This window comes from Ochotona curzoniae, unplaced genomic scaffold (genome assembly GCF_017591425.1).
Source record: "Ochotona curzoniae isolate NIBS_2020 unplaced genomic scaffold, NIBS_Ocur_1.0 contig_3819, whole genome shotgun sequence".
NCBI lineage: Eukaryota > Metazoa > Chordata > Mammalia > Lagomorpha > Ochotonidae > Ochotona > Ochotona curzoniae.
In genome coordinates this window covers 28,681,509-28,706,615 of record NW_024466004.1, presented here as the reverse complement: position 1 = coordinate 28,706,615, position 25,107 = coordinate 28,681,509, and the positions used below count along the sequence as shown (strand labels likewise).

The following is a 25,107-nucleotide window of genomic DNA, read 5'->3' as shown; positions in this document are numbered from 1 at the left end:
ACATTCTAATTTGCCGGTTTATAATAAGACAGAATAAAAAGTTTATTGGGAGAGATCAGCCTATATTACAGCTTGATCAGAGACTATCTTTGAAAATGACAACCATATCATATGTCTCCCAGGAGCAAACTCCTCTTGTGGCTTCCTGCATTCCTTAGAACAAAGTCCCAACTCCTACCCACCTCTGGATCTCTGCATGACAACCATTTTTAGACATAATCTTCCAGCACTCTCCATCTCAGTCTGCTTCAATCTCACCTGCCTTGCTGCTTAATACACCAAGCTCTTTCTCACTTCAGGATCTTTGTGCTTGTAATTCTTTCTTGACCTTCCGGCTTCCCAGGTTCCCATTTACAGATACCTGTCACATTTTCAGCTCCATAGAAAGACTATCTTTTCTATTAGAAAGTGAGGCTACGATTTTGCCTGGCTCATTGGTGAATCTTAGCACAGTGGTTGGAATTCAATAGTCAGTCCATAAACATGTACTAAATGGATGAATGAAGGTCTTAAACAGATGGGTAAGGTTTCTGTTCCCTGTTCTGTGACCCAGAAATACTTCTAAAAGATTTTTAATCAATGTACATTTAGCAACTGAAATTATGGCAGCAAGTGTCAAGGTGGATTACAACAGGGAGAAAGGAGATGATTGTAAACGTATGACAACAGAGAGTAACAAGTTAGGAAGTTCAACAGAAGTGCATTATTGATTGTCTGGGATGTAGCGGGAGGACTAAGTCAACAGTGATCTAAAAATTTGAATTGGGAAGATGATTAAGTCATGAGTTAATATATGATATGAAATAAGAAGGTTGTGGAGTAAAGGCAAGAGTCTGGCTATACCAAATAGTAGTTTTAAAAATGTTATTTGACTGTGCTATAGAAATGTCTATCTAGAAATTTAGAATAGGAGCTCAAGTATCAAGAGATTGAGTTTGGCCTGATATATGGGTTTTGAAATACTGCAGAAAGTAGCTTTTAAAGGTTGATACATAAATGACATTGCAAATAGTGCAAAGAAGGTGTCTAAAGACACCTTTGGAAACACCACGATTTAAGAGATGGAAGGTGAAGGGAAACCAGAAGAACTAAATGGAGGAGAATAAGAAAAGTTATATAAATAGAAATCAGAAAGAGCAGAGTTTCACAAAGTACCAGATGTCTCTGACATCACAGGCTAGTAGAAAACAGGAACAATAAAGAGAGAAAAGATAATAGATGTGGTGCAGCAGGTACTCACTGGTGATCACTGAGAATGTGGTTTTTCTGGTCAGGCCCTGTTTCTTGGACTTTGAAGAAAGGGGCATTTTGATAGGCAGAGACGATGAACAGGAGGACCAGCTGTGTGATGCCAGAGCTGTCAGAAATATTCAGCACTCTTCCACCCTCTCCTGGAGCACTCGTCTCTCTTCACTTTTGTGGAGTTGGATGACTTTTTTTGTGACTTTTTTCTCATCTTTTCAACATGCTAGTATTAAATTCTCAGATTTCGCTGTCTTTGCCTCTTTTAAATTTTCTTAAGCTTTTTAATATAATTTTTAAATTGATATAAAGGGAACAGATTCCGTTCCATCCTGAGTTCCATAGGCACAGCTTCAAGAGTCAACCACGCTTCCTTCACTCGTCTGGTTTCTCCTGCAGCATTCCTCCTTTACACACACATCATTTTAGTCAACTCTACATTCACAGGCTTGATTTGCAACTAATCCTGATATTAAGCAAGTAAAAGTAAAAAGACCACAAGACCACGTTTCCAAAGGAGTAAAAACATGAGCTAAAAATGACAATCTGGTCCCAAACTGATCATTCATTGCTACCCTTTATGTATTCTGTTAGCTGTCAAATATTAGAGAAAACATGCTATTTTTCTCTTTGAGGCTGGCTTATTTTCTTTTCTACCCCTCTCTGATCAATTTAAGCGGCATTTTCTGCTGACCACACCTAGTTTCTAGCTCTAGGTCAGGCCATTTCTTTGAGTTTCTTATTCTATTGGCCGTTTGTATCTCTATTTATATGGAGCATGATGATTTGAGATGGCTAAAATAGAACTTTTATTTCCTTTAAACTCTCAGTCCCCCAAATGTAACCCTTCTCATATTAATCAAGAGCTCAAGCATCTACCCAGCTGTTCGTGCCAGTAACCTCACAATCATACTAATGGCTCATTTCCTCACCTCTCAAGTTCTGCTGATTCTATCTTCTAAGCATATTGCAAATTCATCCCCTTCTTTCTATTTTCCCTGTTACGTGGTAGAAAGGCCCAATTTAGTAGCCTCCTGATTGCTCCCTCTGCTTTTACCCTTGCCTTCCTAGTCTAATTCCTTATGCATACTTTTAATAGTGATATTATTTTCTTATTCTCCTCTGAAAACCCTTTATGAGCTATCTATTGAATTCAGAATAAATCCAAAGCTCTTAGCCATGGTTTGTGTGATGTGAACTCTGACTTTTGCTCAGGGATCATCCTGCTTTCACCTTCACTCACTGTGCTTTAGTGACAGTGGCCTTTCAGCTCCTCCAACAAAGTTGGATCTTTGGGCCCAGAGCCTTTTCACATGCTGCTCTTGCATTGGGCTTGAGTATCCTTCAATCCTACAGCTATTACCCAAAATACCCCTTCATTAAAGAGCTTTCTTTCCCACTTTCCCACCCTATCTACACTAGATCTTCTTGTTATTTTCTATTTCAGCTCCTTTTTTATTTTAAAAAATGATATACTTATGTTTATTGGAAAGTCAGATTTACTGATAGGAGAGATGGAAAGATCTTCCATCTGCTGGTTCACTCCCTAAATGATTGGAACAGCCAGAGCTGAGCCTATCTGAAGCCAGGAACCAGGAGTCTCTGCTGGGTTTCCCACATGGGTGCAGGGTCCCAGGGCACTGGGACATCCTCTACTGTTTTCCCAGGCCATAAGCAGGGAGCTGAATGGGAAGTGGAGCAGCTGGGACATGAACTGGCACACAAATGGGACCCTGACACTTGCAAGGTAAAGATTTAGCCACTGAGCCATTGTGCTGGTGTGCCCTTCCCCAGACCAGCTCCTTGTTTCTTAATGGCACTTTATCGCAAGTGGTAGTTTGCTATATTTTCTTTGGTGAGAGGCTGTATTTCCTTTATTAGAAATAATTATGACTTACCTCTTGTTATTTTACTCACATTGAGCATGATATTTGTCATAAAGAGGAACTCACTAAATGTTAATAATTAAGAATCAGTTTAAGAACACTGGCAACAGAACAAGAGCAAGAATTCCTAAAACTCTCTGATTTGAAGGGAGGCTTTAAAATGCATGTTTGCCCAGGAAGTGATACAGAAGAGGGAAGAGAAGCTACCCAAAGAAGCAGAGCACAAAGGGTCAAGGGCATAGTGGAATGGGTAAGCTTTGACAACATGAAAGGACAGCTCTTCCATTGCAAGGACACACAGTAGGGATTGAGAGTGGAATTGGGAGTGCTCATCAGTAGTTTCACTCCTAGAAGAGGAGTTTCTTGGAATGGGAAGAAATGCTCAGTATGTGAAAAAGTCAGCAAGAGGCTTACTGGGTGGAAATCTCATCCAGGATTAGAGAGAGGGCCTCTGTTATAATCCAGTATCAGTATAAGTATGGGAGTACAGAAATCAGTTTCTGGCTCAACTTTTGTTACAGGCTCCTATGTTAAATGTGATAAAAATGTCAATCTATCCTATTTTCTGAAAACTAGGCTAGTCTTTTTAAAGCAGCTTATCGATAATAATGGACTGAAGGGAAATTTTCATGGTTTAGTCACTTTAAAAATGTTACATCATAATTTTCTTCATGTTTCAGTGAACGCATGTGAGTTACTCTGCTTGGGCCAGTCTCAAGGTATGGATTTCAATCTTCCTCTGACTTTGAAGAATGGGATACAGTTACGTGACATCATGTTTTATCCTATGTAGAGGAGGGTGCCTGCTTTCTTTTATTCGGAATTTGGGATTGCACTTTTCTCTTATGGTAGTAGTTCACAGAGAATAGAATGGGCTTTTGACCAAGCACCCTGGAGTGGGTAAAGGCTCTGTCTGCCTTTTTTCTGTAGTTTCACTCAGGCTTCTGGGATGGCTACATTTCAGAGTGCAAATGATGTGAAAAACCAACAACTCAACCCTTCACCACAACACCACCCTCACTCTGACTTCACAGGAGCTTAGGAAGTTTTTGGTTACAAGATCAGGAGCCTATTGCTGCCAGACTATGCTTGGGAAGGATGTGCAGTGGAAAACGAATGTGTCACTGATTCCTTCTAGGGAGAGAGTTGGTGGCAGTTTCCTTTATGCTCTTCCTGCAGAATTCATCATGATGTGAACAGGGAAGTACCACCAGATGTGAAATTATGAACTCTTCAAGGGGCAGTTGAAATAAAATGTTGTGTGTCTTCATTTAGGTTCCAAGTCCAAGGTAGCAAGCCTGCACAGAGCCCCAGACACCAGCTATCCAAGTGGCAAGATCTTGGAATAGTTGCTTGCTTCAGAGGATTTGAGAGGAACCATCTGTGACCTGCAAGAGCTTGAAGGAAATCACAACTGGTTTATACTGTCAAAGTGACTGTTGCAACAGTCACCTGATTTTCTCAAAAACTCACAGATCTCAGAGACCCCAGCAGTATCCTTATGGCTTGGCATGGCAGGATGTCTCAGTCTATGGAATACCATCATATTTCTAAGGCAGACGCCCATGCCAAGTGCCTCAGTGATTTCCAGTAAGGGCAGCTGGTGAATGTTAATGACAACATACACATGTGGACTGAATGAACTTAAAGAATTAGCACCGATTTTGGGGAAAAATCTACTAATGCAGTTCTGTTATAATGGAAAACAAATAACCAAGTAATATGTCTCCTTTGAAACATTAGTCTTTTTAGGTAGGATATCCAACACAAAACACATTATATAGCTCCTCCTTTGAAGATATCTCCATCACCTGTACTGTATAATTCCTTGTCATTTCCACCTGCGCACATGCAATTATGACACAAGGGTTGCCCACAGTGGGTAATCGTACTGGAACTATACACATTCACACTGCTTGCTTCTGTGAGCTGTAAGGATGATTCATGACCACATGTATACTTGGTGGAGGCAGACGACAGGGAATGAATGGGTTTTGAATGGTTAAGTGTGACTGGTTATTGGATTCTTCTTTTACTACTACCCAAACTTGTCATATTTTCTGAGTCCAAACATTTTCTTTTAAATGTACAGTGTTAAAAGGGTATAACTCTACATTAGATTTTTACTCCGAATAGAAAATATGATTGAAGGGAATGAAATAAAAAATGCTGCAGTGAAATAGTGTGAAATAAGGCCATTACAAATGTTTTGGTAGAAAAAATGTTTTTCTATTTTATATATAAATGCATAAAATATACAGAGAATCTTTGTTAACTAAAACTTTTGTAATAGCCAGTTATGTGTTTAGACATTTGATCAAAGTGGATACTTATAAGGACACATGTACATGCTAAATATTTCATTTTAACTTAAAACACCCAAAAGTACAATTATTTCCTAACATCTTAGATGGAAAATAAATTTTGTAGTGTGGATTTTTGCATAAACTTCATATTTTTCCCTCAGTTTTAGTTTTTTTTTTTTTTTGTATTTGTAAATTTTTATTGGGAAGGCAGATTTCACAGTGAGAATGAAAGACAAAGAGAAAGGTCATCCATTTGTTGGTTCACTCCCCAAACAGCCTCTCTGGCCAGAGCTGGGCTAATCAGAAGCCAGGAACTTTTGGGTCTCCCATGTGAGTGTAGCTCTCAAGGCCTTGTGCCATCCTCCATTGCTTTCCCAGATATCAGCATGGAGCTGATGGGAAGTGGAGCAGCCAGGACATGAACTGGCATCCAAATAGGATGCTGATACTTGAAAGTGAACAATACGCCAATTGAGCCATTGCATTGGCCTTGAGGGTCTTTTTAAATTATTTTTTAAACGTAGCATAAACTCGACTTTTTAAGAGTCATCTGAAAACAGAATTTTAGATATTTAAGAATTTGCCCCCTAGATGGTTATTTGTTCATTTACTTATTTTTATTTTTTCACCAAAAAGAAGTTTAACAAGTATAAAGCATAAATGACTCAGTTTACTGGGAATATAAACAAAGATTATAAATAATAAATGAATAGAAAAATGATCATTTCACCCATAAACAATAAATTTCAAATTGTGGCTAGAGAAGATACATGATATGATTTCATTTATTTCATGTTACTAGGACTTGCTTTACGGCCTACTGAATGGTCTAATCCAGAGAAAGTTCCCTATAATGATGAAAAAATGTGTCTTCTGCATTTGTGAAATGAGATGTTCTGCAGATATTAATTATGCCCATTTGGTCCAGAGTGCATACAAATTTTGTTATTTCATTTGTTTTTTCTTGTTAAGTTGACCTGTATATTGATGAAAGTGAAATGTTGAGGTCTCTCATTATTATTACATTGGAGTTTGTTTCCTTTTAGATCAATTAATATGTTTTAAATTGCCAGGTATCCTGGCATTAAGTGCATACACATTCACTATTATGTGCATAAACATCTTCCTGTTGAGTTGATCCTTTACTCTACATAACAACCTTCTTTGTCTCCTAACATTTTTGCATAAAAATTTATTTGGTCTGATATTAAGATGGGGACACCTGCTCCTTTTTGATTTCCTTTGGTATGGAATCTCTTTTTCCATTCTTTTAGTCTGTGTGTATCTTACCTTTGTTGGTGAGGTGTGTTTCTTGCAAGCAAAAAATAGATTGTCTTATTTTTTTTTTATTCCATGCAGTCAGTTGTACCTTTAATAGGAAAAATTAGCCTTTTTACATTCATGGTTATTTTTGGTAAATAATGACTTAGTCTAGCCATTTCCCTATATTCCCTATTGTTTACTTGAGATTTCCAGTGTACATTTACTAGATTTTTTGCGTTCATGTTCTTTCAAAATGGTGACTATCTTTCTCTCTTTCTCTGAGTAGCATATCTTTAAGTATCATTTGCAAGTCTGGTTAGTGATGACAGATTCAATTTGGAAGGTCTTTATTTCACATTTATTGTAAGTAAAAGCTATACAGGCTACAGTATGCTAGGCTGACAATTTTTTTCTTTTTCTTTTAGAACTTGGACCATGTTTTTCCATTTTTTTCTAGCCCACAGGGTTTCTGATGAGAAATCAGCTATAATCTAATTGGAGAAAAAAATCAGCTGTTTCTCTAACTGGAGATCCTCTGAAGGTGAGCTGATGTTTCTGTTGTGCACATTTCAGAATCTTTTCTTGGTGCTTTACTGTAGAAAGTTTGGCTACAATGTGTCATGTAGAAGATCTTTGCTTGTCATATTTAGTAGGAGTTTCATGTACTTCCAGGACATGTATGGCCCTTTCTTCCTTTCTCCAAATTAGGGAAGATTTCTGCTCTTATTTCACGAACAGTCTTTCTAATCCATTTCCCTGTCCATACCTCCAGGCACTCCTAAGATCTGTATGCTTTACTGTTGACCATATCCCATAAATCTTGAATACTGTTTTCAGTTTTTCTTTCTTCCTTTTTTTTTTAACAATCTGAAATATTTCCAAATATTCGTCTTCTAGCTTGAATATTTTTTCTTTTGCCTTACCAAAACTTTTGTTATGACTTTCCACTGTATTTTAATTTGACACATTAAAGTCTTAGCTTCTAATATTTTAGTTTAATTTCTCCTTCAGTATATCTCCTCACAAAATGTTTCATTCATGTCATGCATGGATTTATTCTTGCTTTTCATTTTTTTTGAGTTAAGTACAATCACTCTTTAGTAATCTTTTCAGGAATTTTATTACTCTCTTCATCTGCACACACTTTTGAAGTGCTGTTGTGTTACTTTGGAGAAGTCTCATTGTCTTCCATGTTCATGTTGCTGGTATTTCTACATTTACCTTTATGCATTTGTGGAGCCACTTACTGGTTTTCTCTTCTGATGGCTTTTACATTTGAAACAGGAATCTATGACTTAATGGGGTGTCTGCTCCTTCATTGAATAGTCATGGGTATAAATGTGACATGGTATGATGCTGGCTCACAGCTAGTGTCAGTGGTGTCTCTGTCTTCCACATTTTCTTTATGCATTCATCTGGTGATAGAAAGTGTGGTTTACTCCAGATTTTGACTATATGAATACTGCTGTTGTAAGTATTACGTGGGTATCTCTTTGATGGAATGTGTTCATGTCATTTGGGTATCATTATCTTGGATGTCTCTTGATGCTACTGGTTGCATCCTTTGGGTGTAGAAGCTTCTGAGTTTGATATAATCCCACTTGTTTAGTTTCGGTTTTGTTGTCTGTGCTCTGGAAGTTTTTCCCAAGAAGACTCCCTACATCAATGTGTTTCATTGTTTCTTCTATATTTTCCTCCAGCAACTTCAAAGTCACAGGTTGTAAATTTAGGTATTTAGTCCATTTTGACTTGATTTTTGCATTTGGTGCGAGCTATGAATATCATTCCATTCTTATACATGTATATATATGGTTTCGCCAGTATAATTTATTGTAGAGATTACCTTTACTCCACTGTATAGTTAGAGCATTTTTGTAAAAAAAAATTCAGTTGGCTGTATTTATATACATATGGATTAATTTCTGGACTCTGTTCTGCTCCATTTTTTAATGTATCTTTTTTTTTTTTGCCAGTATCATGGTTATTTATGTACTATAGCTTTGTAGTATGTTTTAAAGTCAGTCAGGTACTGTAATGCCTACAGATTGATTTTTCTTGCTCAGGAAAACCTTGGTTATTAATTCTTTTGTGATTCCACAGGAATGTTAGGATTGTTTATAATTCTGTCACAAATGGAATTGGTGTTTTCAAAGAGACTGCATTGAATTGCTAGATTGCTGTAGGTAGTTTAAAAAGAAACATTTTAATGATATTAATTATTCTAATTCATGACAAGGAGTAATTTTCCATTTTTTGTGTTATTGATGATTTCCTTCATCAAAGCTTGATAATTTGCATTGTAGAGATCTTTCAATTCTTTGGATATTTTTATTCCTAAATATTTGGTTTATTTTTTGGAAAATGTGAATGGAATTTTTCTTTCACTGAAATAATAATTAGACTATAAAAAGCCACTGCTTTTGTACGTTTATTATTGCAAAAGCTACTGTGTTTTGTATGTTTATTATTGTAATCTGTAACTTTATTGAATCAGTGCATCAATCCTAATATTTTTGGTGCAGTGATTAGATTTTTGCATGTACAATATCATGCCATCTGTAACCATGGATAATTTGACTTCCTGTTTTCCTTTATTTTTTTGCATCCCCAACTGTTCTTGCTAAAATGTCCAGGAATATATTGAATTAGAGTGGCAAAAATCAACATTCTTCACTTGGTCAGATCTGAGTGGAAATGTTTTCAGTTTTTTTTTATTTAGTATGATACTGGCTGTTGATTTTTGAGATATGTTCCTTACATATCTATTTTGTGAAATGTTTTTCTTTATTCCTTTTTAATCATGAAAAGGTGTTGAATCTTCTGAAGTGCTGTCTCTACACCTATTGAGATGATAAAGTATGATTTTTGTTCTTCATTCTGCTGATGCAATTTGTGCTGTTTATTGATTTATTTTTATTGGAAAGGCGAATATATATGTAAAGGAGGAGAGACAGAGAGGAAGATGTTCCATCTGATGGTTCACTCCCCAAGTAGCCGCAACAGCTGGTGCTGAGCCAATCTGAAGCCAGGTGCCAGGAGCTTCCTAGCGGTCTCCCATGCAGCTGCAGGGTCCTAAGGCATTTGGACTGTCCTCAACTGCATTCCCAGGCCACAAGAAGAGAGCTGGATGGGAAGCGGGGCTGCTGGGATTAGAACTGGTGCTCATATGGGATCCTGATGTGTTCAAGGCGAGGACTTCAACCACTACGCTATTGTGCTGGGCCAGATTTGCAAATGTTGAACCACAGTTGCATTTCTGGAATAAATCCTACTTGATTGTAATCTCCGATTTTTTTTTTTTTTATTGTTGCTTACATTGTATTATGTAGTACAGTTTTATAGGCGCTGGGGATTCCCCCCACCCCTCCCATACCCCTCCCCCTATGGTGGATTCCTCCACCTTGTTGCATAACCATAGTTCAAGTTCAGTTGAGATTCATTGCTTGCAAACACATGCCTAGCATAAAGTTCAGCGTCTTATTGTCCAGATAAGTTCAGTGGCCTCTTGGGGAGACCTTCTCTGGTCTGAAGATAGGTCTAACAGAGTAAAGATCCGGTCAGTTAAAAGCCCCAACAAGGCCTCAGTATCAATATACAACATTATGGAATTAATTGACATAGTATTGGGTAAACAATATGTTAAAAATAATGCAAGTTCCATTTTTCGAAACATCTGGGTTGAGACAGTATCAATGACAGGTTCAAAAAATAACAGACCACCAAGCAAAAATTACAGGTTAAATCAAGGCAAACATGTGGTATCTAATCTTTTGGGATTCACTCATTTCCCTTAGCATTATAGTTTCCAGTTGTGCCCATTTAGCCACAAAGAACTGCATTTTGTTTTTTTTAATAGCTGAGTAGTATTCCATGGAGTAGATGAACCAAAGCTTTCTTATCCAATCTTCTGCTGATGGGCATTTCGGTTGCTTCCATGTTTTTGCAATTACTGATTGTGCTGCAATGAACATAGGGATGCATGTTGGTTTGTTTTAAAACAGGTGTTTTGGATATATTCCTAGGAGTGCTATTGCTGGGTCATATGGTATGCAGATTTTGAGTTGTTTGAGTGTTCTCCAGACTGATTTCCATAGAGGCTGTACCAATTTGCAGCTCCACCAGCAGTGGAGTAGGGTTCCCTTTTCCCCGCATCCTCGCCAGCAAGCGTCGTTGGTGTTCTTGTTTATGTGGGCCAATCTTGCTGGTGTTAGGTGGTACCTCATCGATGTTTTAATTTGGATTTCCCTTATTGCTAGGGAGCTGGAACATTTTTTCATATGTTTGTTTGCCATTTGGACTTCCTTTGTGAAATGTTTGCCCATTTCCTGTGCCCATTTCTTGAGTGGCTTGTTCGTTTTGGTTTTTTGGTTGTTTTGAAGTTCTTTGTATATCCTGGAAATTAGCCCCCTATCGCCTATATCGTGTGCAAAGATCTTCTGCCACTCTGTGGGTTGCTTTTTTACTTTGTTGATTGTTTCCCTTGCTGTACAGAAGCTTCTTAGTTTGATGAGGTCCCATTTGTTTATTCTGTTCTCAACTGCTATTGCTTTTGGTGTCCTTCTTAGAAAGTCGGAACCTACTCCTAGGTCTTGCAGGGTATTTCCTACATTTTCTTGCAAGAGTTTGAAGGTTTCTGGATGTAGGTTTAGGTCTTTTATCCATGTAGATTGGATCTTGGTGTATGGTGATAGATGTGGGTCTATCTTTTTGTTTCTACAGGCTATCAGCCAGTTGTCCCAACAACATTTACTAAAGAGGCCTTCCCACTTGCTTGAGCTGTCATTGGTCTTTTTGTCAAAGATTAATTGGCTGTATTTGTGTGGGTTCCCTTTTGGTGCTTCTATTCTATTCCATTGATCTTCCTTTCTGTCTTTGTGCCAGTACCAGGCTGTTTTGATAACCACTGCTCTATAGTATGTCCAGAGGTCCGGGATTGTGATTCCCCCTGCTAACTTCTTATTTTTCAGGATGGTTCTAGCTATTCGTGGTTTTTTGTGTTTCCAGATGAACTTTTGAATCATTGTATCCAGTTCCGTGAAGAATGTTTTGGGCAATTTGATTGGAATTGCATTGAAAATGTATATTGCTTGTGGTAGTATAGACATTTTAATGATATTGATTTTGCCTATCCAGGAGCACGGGATGTTATTCCATCTTTTGAGGTTTTGTTCAATTTCCTTTTTAAATAGTTTGTAGTTTTCTTCGAATAGGTCTCCTACGCTTTTGGTTAAATTTATTCCCAAATACTTCATACTTCTCTCTGCTATTTTGAATGGTATTCTGTTGGTTAGATCTTCTTCCATCTTGGTGTTATTTGCGTACACTATGGCTGTTGATTTTCGTTCGTTAATTTTGTACCCTGCCACTCTGCCAAACTCTCGTATAAGTTCTAGCAGTTTCTGTATTGAGTCTCCTGGTTTTTCTATGTATAGGATTATGTCATCTGCATATAGTGAAAGCTTGACTTCTTCGTTTCCTATACGTATGCCTTTGATTTCTTTTTCTTGTCTTATGGCCTCTGCAAGTAACTCTAGGACTATGTTGAATAGCAGTGGTGATAGCGGGCACCCTTGTCTTGTTCCAGATCGCAGTAATCTCCGATTTTTTTAAAAGATTTATTTTTATTATTTTTTTTTATTGGAAAGGCGGATATACAGAGAGGAGAGACAGAGAGGAAGATCTTCCGTCCAATGATTCACTCCCCAAGTGAGCACAACGGCCGATGCTATGCCAGCCTGAATCCAGGAGCCTCTTCCGGGTCTCCCACGTGGGTGCAGGGTCCCAAAGCTTTGGGCCGTCCTCGACTGCTTTCCCGGGCCACAGGCAGGGAGCTGGATGGGAAGAGGGGCTGCCGGGATTAGAACCTGTGCCCATATGGAATCCCGGGCGTGCAAGGCAAGGACCTTAACCACTTGCGCCACCACGCCGGGCCCGTAATCTCTGATTTTTAAAAACTGTGGTTTAGATTTTATTTTTTATTATTTTATTGAGAATCTTTGCATTTATATTCATTAAGAATATAGGTCTGTAGCTTTCTTTTCATATTGTGTCTGTGTTCCACTTGGTATAAAAATGATGCTGACCTCATAAAAAGGACTTGGCAGAATTATGTTCTGTTCAGTATTAATACTGGAGTTAATTTGTCTTTGAATGCTTTTAGTAGTAAAACCACCCGGTCCTATACCCTTTGATTTCACTGCTTGTGATAGGTCAATTTAGACTGTCTATATCTTCTTGTTTTAATCTTGGTTGGTTATATATACCTGGACATTTATCCATTTTTTTTGAGGTCTTCCTAATTTTTGTTTAGTCAAGTTTTTCTTTGTTAGGTTTGTTTATTTTATTTATCTTCTCAAAAAACTAACTCCTGTTTTGTTGATCTTTCTTTTTACTTTGTTTCCTTTACTTCTGCTCTGATTCTTATTTTTAGCCTTGTTCTGATTCTGTGTTTGGTTTGTTCTTTTAGTTCTAAGTCATCAATATGCATCATTAGATCTTTAATTTGAAACATCTCTCTTTTTCAATATAAGCAATCGATGCTACAAATTTCCTTCTAATGATGCTGTTGTATATTCCACAGGTTTTGACATTGTTTTCACGTTCATTTATTTCAAGAAAGCTTCTGATTTCCTTTTTAATTTCTTCAGTGTCCCACTGACCATTCATTGTTCTTGTTGATTTCTAGTTTAATCCTTTATGAACTGAGAAGATCCATGGTATGATTTCAATGTTTTTATATATGCTGAGACTTGATCTGTGGTATAATATATGGTCTATCCTAGAAAATGTTCTGTGTGTTGATGACAAGAACGTGTATTCTGTAGCTGGGTGAAATGATCTGTAAATATCTGTTAGGTCAATTTCCTCAGCAGTTTGTTTCAACTGATGTATCTTTATTGATATTTTCTCTTAATGATCTTTTCATTGATGAAAGCTGGGTGTTGAATTCATGTACTGTTATTATTTTAGGGTATATCTTTCCTTTTAGGTCTAATAACTGGTGTATATATTTGGATGGTCTTTTATTGCAATCCCTGATTTTAAGGCAGCAGTTTTTGGGTATTTTGCATTTGGTGATCTTTTCTAAGGCATTCCATTAAGTTTTCAGATCAGCTATCTTTCTGTACCAGATGCCAACAGTCTATACAATAATTCATGAAAACAAATCATGCCATTATAATTACAAATAAAAGCATGTAAAAATAAGTCAGTATTTCAATGTTAATATGCATGTGCAAAAGCTGTTTCAGTGCAGTTGTAGAAAAAATAGTGCTCAGGAAGACAGAAGAGGCCATTTATTTCCACACTCAATGATGCGAAGTAGAAGTGGGCAGATGCATCTCCAGATACCATGCCAACACAAATCCTCACTTCCCACTTGTCCTGTTTCCCCACCTAAGCCAGCCTGAGGAATCTGAGAGTTGTTTTAATCTCTTCAGTGGACCATTTACTTAAAGGTGATTTGGCAGATGGAGCTGACTCAAATAAAATTTTGTCTTCATATTTCATATACTCATTGCCATCATGCAGTTGAGGAAAAATATTTCCTGAGAATCTTGGGATTGCAAATGTTGGCATAAATGTGCAACTGTGAAAGCAAAGTCTGAGGTAGGGTGGGGGAACCTTACTATGCTAATAATAAAGAGTTCTTCATGAAATACACTGAAACAAATGAAAATCTTAATCTATGTCTTCTTGATTTTTGAAAATAATATGATGAATGCTATGGGCAAACTCTAATTTAGATATTGGGTAAAGCTACAGCTTTTTTTTTTTATTTGCAATAGCAGAATTAATCTAAGCCAAGCGATATAAGCCATTCTTTGCCTTCAAGCAACAAGTAAGCATGTATTTATTGGATTGATTTTGAATATACAGTTGTGAATAACGGTTTGTCATGAGTGTTTTCATTTGAATTTATTAAGAATGTCTATTGGCAGATTTCCACATCTCTATGAAATTTCCCCTTTTAAAAAAAGAATGATTCATGTCACAATTTGTCAACTCTCTCTTCATCTCACTTCTCCATAATTTCCTCCTCTCTTTTGCCATCTCCCTCTCTTTCATTCCCTTCTTGTTTCTACTTTACTCTCTAGGCCACTTCCTAAGAATCTAATTTCAGATTTCGAGTGGTCATATAACTTGTGCAGTAGGTTTTCAAATTCAGTTACCCTGAACTAGAAAACCGAAAGATTTTTAAAGTTCACATGCCTGGTTCTCTTGCTGGGGATATCTATAAACTCTTGGTTTGCTGTGTGTGATAGGTTGCTGAGCGCATTAGCATTCCAAACTGTTCTTTCAAGCTCATGGTCAATTGTGTGACAGCAATCATGACTGAAATTTGCCTAGCATTTGGTAAAGCACATCCCTATATGTCCTAACCTCATTTCATATACAAAAAAACTTTGTGTTGGGCCTGGCGCAGTGGCGCAGTGGTTAAGGTCCTCGCCTTGCACCCCCGGGATCCCATATGGGTGCCGGTTTTATCCCGGCAGCCCTGCTTCCCATCCAGCTCCCTGCCTGTGGCCCGGGAAAGCAGTCGAGGACGGCCCAAGGCTTTGGGTCCCTGCACCCACGCGGGAGACCCGGAAGAGGCTCCTGGCTTCAGACCGGCATAGCATCAGCCATTGTGCTCACTTGGGGAGTGAATCATTGGACGGAAGATCTTCCTCTCTGTCTCTCCTCTCTGTATATCTGCCTTTCCAATAAAAATAAAATAAATCTTAAACAAAAAAACTTTGTGTTTAATCAATATTAATTCTATTTTATAGAGAAGTTAAGTGATTATTTAATATAATGCCTTCACTAAATAATATTGGGCCTGGAAACTGGGTCACCTGATTCCAATTCTTATTTTCTTTTCAAAATATTATATAATTAACATTTACAAAATAATGTTTGAGAAACCGTATGCAGGGCTACATATGAGATCACATTATTAAGGAACAAATTTCTTCTTAAAAAAATCCCCAAAGAGACTTAGGATCAATGTACTTCACACAGACATTACAGATGCTCATAATATCTGGGGTTCCTTTGATACACACTTGAGATATGCATACTCCTTTGAAGTGTGTCTCAATTTTTGTGTGCAGGCTGATAGTGTTCTTAAATATTTAGTGAGTGATGTATTGATTCCCTTATGCTTAAATTTTGATAGTGTGAAGCAAAAGACTCATGGTAAAATAATTATAAACTTTTATTGGATGGAACTGCACTGATTTAAGAAACAATATCTTATCTAAGATGTTGCATAAAATGTCTTGCATTGATGAATCCTGTATAAGGAGTGTTGTTTCCCTGAAGAGTAAATGAAATTTCCCAGGACAGGGAAGTTTGTTTCTAAATTTACATAATTTCTTATGTTTCAGTTTTCCAAGGGGGTGACATTTATGACAAGTGTTTGTGATCTGTAATATGTGGTATTACGTTGTTTCTATATGACTTGCTATCAGGAAGACTTAAAAATTTCAGCATGAATTCTTGGAAGAATTCCAGCTGATGTAATATTCTTCTCTATGCCTTACGTAATCATTTCAAGCACATGGTCTTAGGTGGATTTTGTGTTCTAATGCTTACTCAAGGGTGTAGATTTGTACTGTCTTGTAAGCATTTTACAGAAACATCAGTAAATAGATGGAGGAAAACTTGACCTTCAACAATAAATCATTATCAGAAAAGATATTTCAGGAAAATTTGATCTGAAGTATTTCAGAAAGAATATAAAGCATACCCAAAATGTGAAAAGGAATAACAGAACAATAATAAGAGGAAATAACTCCAGACAAATCCATTCTTAAATTATTTCAGAATAAATTTAAAGCCATTAAGGAGGAAAATAAGGTAGGAAATAACATTAGGCAGATCTCTATCTAGGAATCAGAACATCTTCTTTTCCGGGAGCTGCCAGTGCCTCCGCTTGGCATCTCTAAAGAGTTATCTCAGCTTCTGCCTCTACTTTCTGCCATCAATGTCCTGCTCATTACCACTTCAGAGTGCAGGGCATCTCTTTATCCGAGTGTCAAATCTCAAGTCCCCCCTCTGCTTGAATACAACATAACACACAATTGCCTTTGTTGTAAAGGTGGTCCCACTAATACCCACAGCAGCTCACTACACCATTAGCCACCAGCTTTGGATACTTTTCATGGTCTTTGTACCCGGTACATAGTTCACCTGTCTTGCTCAATACACTAGATATTGTTAATCACTCCTTATGGAGCTATTTTTAGGGATCAAAGTTCTTTCAATGTCATTAGGCTTGAACAGTATTGATGACATCATAGCTTCCCTCCAAAAGTTGGTCCTTGGAACATCCTTCACTGCGTTCATAAAATGAATTTAGCATTTATTAACTGACGTTCATGAGGACACTGTATCTGTAAAATATGAATTGCACTGTGATACTTAATGTTGATTTTTTTCAATAAAGGGAATTTTTTTCTTTGTTCAAAACCTCACAACCTTAGAAATACTGCTGTTTAGGATGTGGTATTAGTTCCCCACTTAATCAGGACACTTCCATGATTATTAAGATGTTTACTACATGCAACATGAGCAACTTTTACTAAAAATATTCAGTCTTTTATTTCACTAAGGACTTGGTGAGTGAATAATGGAAGGAATAATAGACTGAATTTATTCTGTTTAACACTAGAGATTTACTATGTGTTCTTTTATAATGAATGGCTATTATAAGCCATTCATTAGGGGTGTGTGTGTGTGTGTGTGTGTGTGTGTGTCTTTTAAGAGTTCAGTCAGTTTCAATAATAGGTCAATTCATATAAGCAAACCCACTGTGGACTAAACAAGGCATTCTTTCATTTCTAGGGGCCCGATTCTTAGAATACTTTTGCTCTTAATGATGACTAGATTTTTTTTTTTAAGAGAAACATTAATTAGGCCATTTAGGCATCTGGTTAGTACAGGTCAAACATTCTAACACTACTGAGACGCAAATAAGTGAAAATATACTGCTTTTTCTTCAAACATGACCTGTGAATACCTGTTATATGGGCTATTCTGAGAACAAAGAGAACCAATCCAGTGATCTAATAGGAGGCATATTAAAAGATGCTCACACACTGCTAAAAACAAAAAATAGCAATTCCTAATTAGTAATAAGGAAAACCGAAACAAGGAAAAAAGCATAAAGCACTGAACTCACCACCTGCATCTCAGTGGGAAAAGGTACCCATGAACACCTCAGTAATTTAAATATACTTCATTTATCCAAGAAAAGCAAAAAGTGCATTTAAGTTGAAACCATTGCCTTTCCCTTGTTGGTGAGAAAAGCCTCCTGTTTCCTTAGCTTACACAGTTTATCTCACCATGGGTAATAGGTTCCCATTTGCTTTCTGTGTATAAAAATGTGAGATCAGATGACTGCTCTATTTCAGAGTTTTAATCTCCTCTTTTCAGAATGTCCATTATTGCTTATGATTACAGAAAAGATGTCAGAAGCCAAATAATCAAACAGACAGAATGCTTTATTACCAATGTCACAGTTGCAAAGATGTTTTCGCAAATAGTAAAATAATCCCAATCTTTAGGTGAGTGTGTTACAGATTTTTAGCCATTTTATTGCTGCTGAGGTAACTAACAAATATACCATAGTTTGCTTAATATCGCCCCGCAGATTTCCATTGTCATGGGCAAGAGTTCTAGGTTTCACTGGTGAGAATAACACAACTGGTTCTTATATCTGTGTTCCACAAATTTAGGAATCAGGATCAATGTCGTTGCCTCAGTTTAAGAAAATGACATTTTTGTTTTGGGAACATTAATGACGATTTATAAGACAATTTTATTTTGCTGGATCAAATAGGAATTTTTTTCTATAAATGATAAAAGTTGAAAAATTTACCTAATATCTTTTGAAATGCCAAAAGGGAATAAGATAAAGGAAGTATTACATATATGTATGTATATATATATATATAAAGTATTATACATATATACATATATATAGCACTAAGTGTTCCAATATTCTTTGACACAGTAGGGCACAAATTCCAATGACTAATTTTTTGGCAAAGGAGGGGTAATTTCTGCTTTCCAGGAAAACTCTGTGTTGTTTACAGTAGCCCTCCAAGGTGATTTGATTATGATTTTACAGGGCTTTTCACTTTTTATCATCTTAGATCTGTTTCACAACTGTGTAAGGTATAGATAACTAGCAGCAATGCAAAATGATTATGGTGTCCAGACATACAAATAAATTACATCTGAAGGAGATTCAGCTGCCTTTTCTCCCACACTATGGACAAAGACAGTTTTGCTTCTTTTCCTTCATTTCAATATTCCTGAATGCATGTATTTTCACATAACTTCATTTTGCAAATTAATGTTTTTACTGAGACCACCTGCAGGAACCACTCATTATATTCAAAGGAAACATTTCACAACACTCAAGAAATAAAAATATATTTTTATACTTACTGTTCCCCACCAGAGAGCATCTGCATATGTAGAAAATTCTTTGTTGGCATCCTTTTCCACCAGATAGACAAGGAAAGATGAAAAAATAAGAACCAAAAATCCTATGTACCAAGCTGTGATTAGCTCCTAGACATAAAAAAAAATGAAATATATTTAGAAATGAAAAAATCTTTGAAAAAAATTTTGAAAACTTAGAAAAATGAAAAACAAGTTTATGCATGATTTCATTCACTTTAATAGTTCTTGGATCTTTATGGTAATTTAAAAAATAATATTAAACACCATTACCCCAAGGTGGTACATCCAACTTTTGTAATGATTAAAGTTGACTTCTGACAGGTTAACCAAATATTGCAGCAAACAATGACCAAGTTTCAAAATTTTGTTCTAAAACTCAAAAAATCAATTTTTACCTTGCTGTGAGCATAAACCACTGAGCCTAATAATTTCCAAGTGCCTCCCCTTCGGTCCATGCGCACCATACGGAGGATCTGCAGGAAACGGAGACTTCTCAGTGCGGACGTGGCAAAAATATTTCCCTGAGTTTTTGCAGAAACAACTGCTATTGAAGCAATAAGAACAATGGTATCTGAAAGAAACAAATTGAAACAGCCATAAATAGCATGGCTAGAAATTTTTGCTTCTCAAAATAGTATTTCCAACAGGTTCATGTTGACATATTTGGGGACGCAACAGATATTGAGCCCCAGTCTTGATTAGTATTCCCTAGGCTTTGTGATGACCAGAGAATGAAAAGGCAGAAACCCGGACCCATTTCTTCACCACTCTGTGCTTTGTACTCTGCCATTCTGAATCACAGAGTATTCAGTCTTCAACAAACCGGACAATAGGCTTCTGAAAGTTCAGTGTTGCAGGGAACCTTGGGACTGTGGGACAGCTTTCCACAACAACATTTTACTTCATTGGCCTGTCTGTCAGTGAAGAGGAACCATTTTCTTCACCTCTAACACCGTGGCTTCCCGGGAGATGTCAGAGATGCAAGAAAGACTATCCAGCCATAAAAGTCTGTTATCTCCTTTACGCCAAATGTCCCCAATATGGAGTCTACAATTTTTTCATAATACTTAATAAAGCTAATAATTAATTTGAATATTGCACGCTATTGGTACAGAGTAGTCTTTCTACCTATCTGTCCAATACTTATGAATTTGGTGTATAGATTAAATAGCATTAATTTGTTACAATGAAGCATATTATTACAGACAGCTTATTGTGAGGGATCAGATATTTAATATTTGACATGTTGACACTGGCTAAGAAAATCTGCTTTTTTTTGTAAGAAAAACAAACAAAGAGCAGCTAATGAGAGCAGAGGAAAGATAAGACCAGACTCCATTCCCTGAGAGTAACACCCGAGTGATGGAAAGATGGTTTTGAAGCAAAAGAAGTGAAGTCAGATGATTGGCTTCTTGCAGCAATTTTTAAAAAATGTATTTCTGTATTGGAAAGTCAGATATACAGAGAAGAGGAGAGACAGAAGGAAGATCTTCCATCTGCTGATACTTTCCCCAAACAGGTGCATCAGCTAGAGCTGAGCTGATCCGAAACCAGGAGACCAGAATGTTTTTCAGGTCTCCCTCACGGGTGTAGGGTCCCAAGGCTTTGGGCTGTCCTCAACTGCTTTTTCTTTTGTTGCTGTTGTTTTATAAATATGATACAATTAATCACATTGCATCACGTGACACAGTTTCATAGGCTCTGGGATTCCCCCAACCGCTCCCCATACCCTCCTCCCATGGCAGATTCCTCCACCTTGTTGCTGTATTACATTTCAAATTCAGTCAAGATTCTTTCATTGCAAGAGTATACCAAGCATAGAGTCCAGCATCTTATTGTCCAGGTAAATTCAACAGTTTCTTGGGAGACCATCTCTGGTCTGAAAGCAGAGCTGGCAGAATATCATCCCGATCAATTTAAAGCCCCAATATAACATCAACATCAATTTACAACATTATGGAATTAATTGACATGGTATTGAGTAACCAATATGTTTTTAAAAATGCAAGTTCTTAACCACATCATGTGACTACTTCATTGACATTTCAGTTTTAGTTTATACACAGAACCGGCTGTTATATACCTTAAAATGGCTATAGGGTACTATTCAGCTGTCTCATGTCTATTTTCATTTTAGTATTTAGCAGTTTATAGTGTTGAAGCATAATTGTGCTGAACTTGGCAGATTTTAAGATCAAAAAATTGTAAAACCCAATATGCTTTCAAAATCCTGTGCTACTTGGAAATGGGGTGGGAGAGCAGAGAAATCTTCCATCTCCTTAGAAAGTGTGAGGAAGACGGGAAGTATAACCTATCAGGAACATAACAGGTAACTCATAGACAACAGATTCAAATCAACATTAGACAATAGTAAACTACAAAGACATATAGGGGGAATCAAGAGCGATCCTAACAACCTCATAACAGGAGGTCATATGCACAGAGCAGGGGTGGACCCCAGAGTGGAGCAGCGGGATAGGAGGAGGCTTCTATCCCAACCCTGAAGACTCCTGGATCCTCACCAAGGACTATCAGAACGGGCACCAAGGACTACATCCCAACTGCCAGAGACCACGGAGAACTGGAGTGCCTTCGGAGGCCAAGAACTCTGAGGTCATCAACCCCCATTTGGATCTACCACATGGGATGAAAGAAGCCCAAATTCTTCCTCGCAGGATCCAAGGTCATCGGAACGACAGCCAGGAGCCCTGAGCAGTCCGCAGAAACAGAAGAACAATAAACTTCCTTCGGAACTAGGGAGGGGAGCTTTTTTTTGTCCTTACTTATTTCCAACTTTGGATCCCCACCCTATCGTGCAATGACCATCAGGGTCGCTCCAGAGCCGCCCCCAATCCCTCCCCCCACCCCTCCACACATTAGAATAGATAGGCAGAGAACAACAAGGAAAATTTAGAACCAGACAGAAAATGGTCAGCATGGACTCACACATACCTTACTGGGTGGGACACAAAGATTAGTTATTCCTCACTAAGGTATTGAAGATTTCTCTGCACACCCTAAAACTGTTCTGCACGTCAATTGTTGACATATGCCTCTTTAAAGTTATAATCCAGTTTAGACTATCCTCAACTGCTTTTTCAGGCCACAAGCAGGGAGCTGGATGGGAAGCAGGTCTGCCGGGATTAGAACCAGAACCCACATGGGATACCAGTGCATACAAGGCGAGGACTTTAGCCACTAGGCTACTGTGCTGGGCCCATCTTACAGCAATTTTAATAAAAGGTAGTGACATTTCCTATGTTGCCTTTTGGTTCTTGCAAGTAGGAGAATATGGGCACACAATAATGAGGACATACTGTGGTCTCCCCCTTCCTTCTTGCTTCTCAACTCCTTTTGCAAAGCAACTTCTTTGATCCATGACAGCTCTTTGAACAGGAATCAGGGGAAAAAATTGCCATTTTTGTTGGAAAACAAGTGGTGGTTACTAGTGATGATAACCGTGTAGTTTGTATATGGAATTTGTGTTCCCTTCTTCTTAGTAAAATAACAGCTTCTCAGAGAAACAAGGATGACTTAGGTCATTCATTTAAATGACAGGAAGAGTATTTTGAGAAGTTGTCTCTCTGAAAAATGGATCAACTCTATGAATTCCTATAGCATACTGAACATGTTAGGAAATAAACATGGCGTGAATGCTTAATGCTTCTTCAGTGAAACAGATAAGTGAATGTGTGCTTACTTAGAATATGAATGTTTAACTTTATCATTTGGGTGATATATCAGCATCAGTTTCTTAACCAAGAAACCTGGTTCAGTTAGTTGCATGATCTTAAATTCTGAATTTTTAAAATTTAAGTTTCTGTTTTCTAGGTCAAGACACTGTTAATTTATGACATAAATAACATAAAGTTACAAAAATTGTTTGACATTGCCTTCTTACAGACAAAGAGATGGTAATGATATGGTCCTGCTAGATCTATAGTTGCTTTTATTTATTTGTAATCTTGCCTCCTCCAAAGTGTACAAAGAAAGAGACGAAGTATCTCATTTATTACATTAAAATATTTGAAACAGTAAACAAGTAAATGTCCAAGAAAGGTGCAAAAAAATAGCAATTAACACTTAACTACTATTTGTATTATTTTCTTTATATCTATTTTTAAATATTTATTTATTTTTGCAAACATTACCTCACTTGAGCCTTATGAAAGCATTTTAAAGGCCCCATTTAACAAGGGAAGAAAGTGAGATGCAAAAATTATATGTTGTACAATTATTTGAAAAAAAAAATCCCTGTTATATCACATTATAAAAGTACATTATAAAGTTAATTCATTGGAGAAAACCTGGAGAACGTAAAAAGAATGGAGATAATTTAAAAAATTATTCACATGGTGAACCATAATCTGAATGTCTGAAGCCACAAAATATGCAAAAGTAACCACAGATTTGATTTAATATCCTCCTTGTAATTCAGATCAGAAGAGAAAGTCAGAGTTCAGTAAAACGAAATCACAGATGAGCAACCAAATGACAAAAAGTGAATGCTACCGCAAAAATGTTTCTGGTTTGGTCACAGTCATCATCTGGAATTTTGCTATCAGTACAACCAAGGATATTTCTAAGGTAACCAAGGATATTTCTTAGAAGTTATGAGCATTATTTACTTCTATTTTTAATGTATATATTTATTATTTTATTAATGTTTGCATAGGGTTATACTATGGTTATGTTCATGCTCAACAATGTAACTCAAGTGCCTATGATAATACAGGAACATGAATTTAGAAAATTAATTTTGATTGGGCCCAGTGTGATAGCCTCATGGCTAAACCATCACCTTACATGCCTGTCATCCAATATGGACGGGGTTCATCTCCCAGCGGTTCTTCTTCCTGGCCAACTCCTTGCTTGTGGCCTGGGAAAGTAGTAGAGGATAGCAGAATTTGCCTTGGGACCCTGCACCCACATGAGAGACCTGAAAGAAGTTCCTGACTTCCGGTTTCGGATCAGATCAGCTTTGGCCATTGCTTTACTTGGGGAGTGAACCAGTGGATAGAACATCTGCCTTTCCAGTAAAATAAATAAATCTTAAAAAATAAACTTTGATGAATGAAAACCAAAAACTTTGTTATTTTGCCATACTGATGATTTAACAATTGGAATAGCAATCTGAACTAGTTTTGTTAACTAAAGGACTGACTCAGTACACAGCAATTTTAGTGCAATATACCAGTTGTAGCTAATACCCACTAAAGTTTATAAAAAATTGACTTGTTGAGATTTAGAATATAAACCTATGTATTGAATTGGGAGGTAGCTTAAGCTGTCACACTCACTTAAAATATTTTTTGACATATAAGTACCTTGTATTTGGTTGAGACATCTACATTTTAATACAGTCTCCAAAGTTCATTGGCTTCAGAATCATTTGTTTATCTACTAATGTTTAGCATTATATTAGACACTTGTATTGAAAATTCACTTTCATTTTATCCATTTGCCCATTTTCTTTTACATTATCACAGTGTTAAATGTTCTATACATAGCACTGGTTATTAATGGAGACAATTTTTCTTCCCTCCTAGGAGTCAACTTGGCAATGTCTGGAACATATTTGGTTGTTCTAAGAGGGGAGGGCGTTGATTAATACAGGCAAGGGTTGCTGTAAACTTCTTACAGTTGCCAGGACTACACTCAGAACAAAGAAGAATAGCTCATCTCCAAATGCCCACAGTGCTAAGAAGGAGGAACATTAATGTACATGATCTTATTTGATTCCTTAAAGAATGCTGAACATAGATAACATTCTAATCACCTCCTTCTTATAGATGAAGAAATTGGACATGTATTCATTAAATAACTAGTGCTCAACATCGATAAACCACTGAATTGGCTATTCCTTCACTTCAAAGTTTGGCTTCAAGAGTTAGAGTAAACTACTCTTTAAATAAGGAAAATGCAGCGTGGGATAGAAATGGCAACAGGGA

The 25,107-nt window shown here is 37.1% G+C and overlaps 1 protein-coding gene across 5 annotated transcripts in view; it reads right to left on the bottom strand.

Moving 5' to 3' along the window:
• KCNQ5 (potassium voltage-gated channel subfamily Q member 5) overlaps window positions 1-25,107 on the bottom strand; it is a 520,388-nt gene that overhangs the window by 86,704 nt on the left and 408,577 nt on the right. For all 5 annotated transcript variants that reach the window (XM_040983626.1, XM_040983627.1, XM_040983628.1 and 2 more), the window contains exons 4-5: window positions 19,552-19,727; window positions 19,139-19,264 (exon numbers count right to left, since the gene is read on the bottom strand). In XM_040983626.1, coding sequence (XP_040839560.1) covers window positions 19,139-19,264; window positions 19,552-19,727 — 302 coding nt within the window. The remainder of the gene's footprint in view (window positions 1-19,138; window positions 19,265-19,551; window positions 19,728-25,107) is intronic.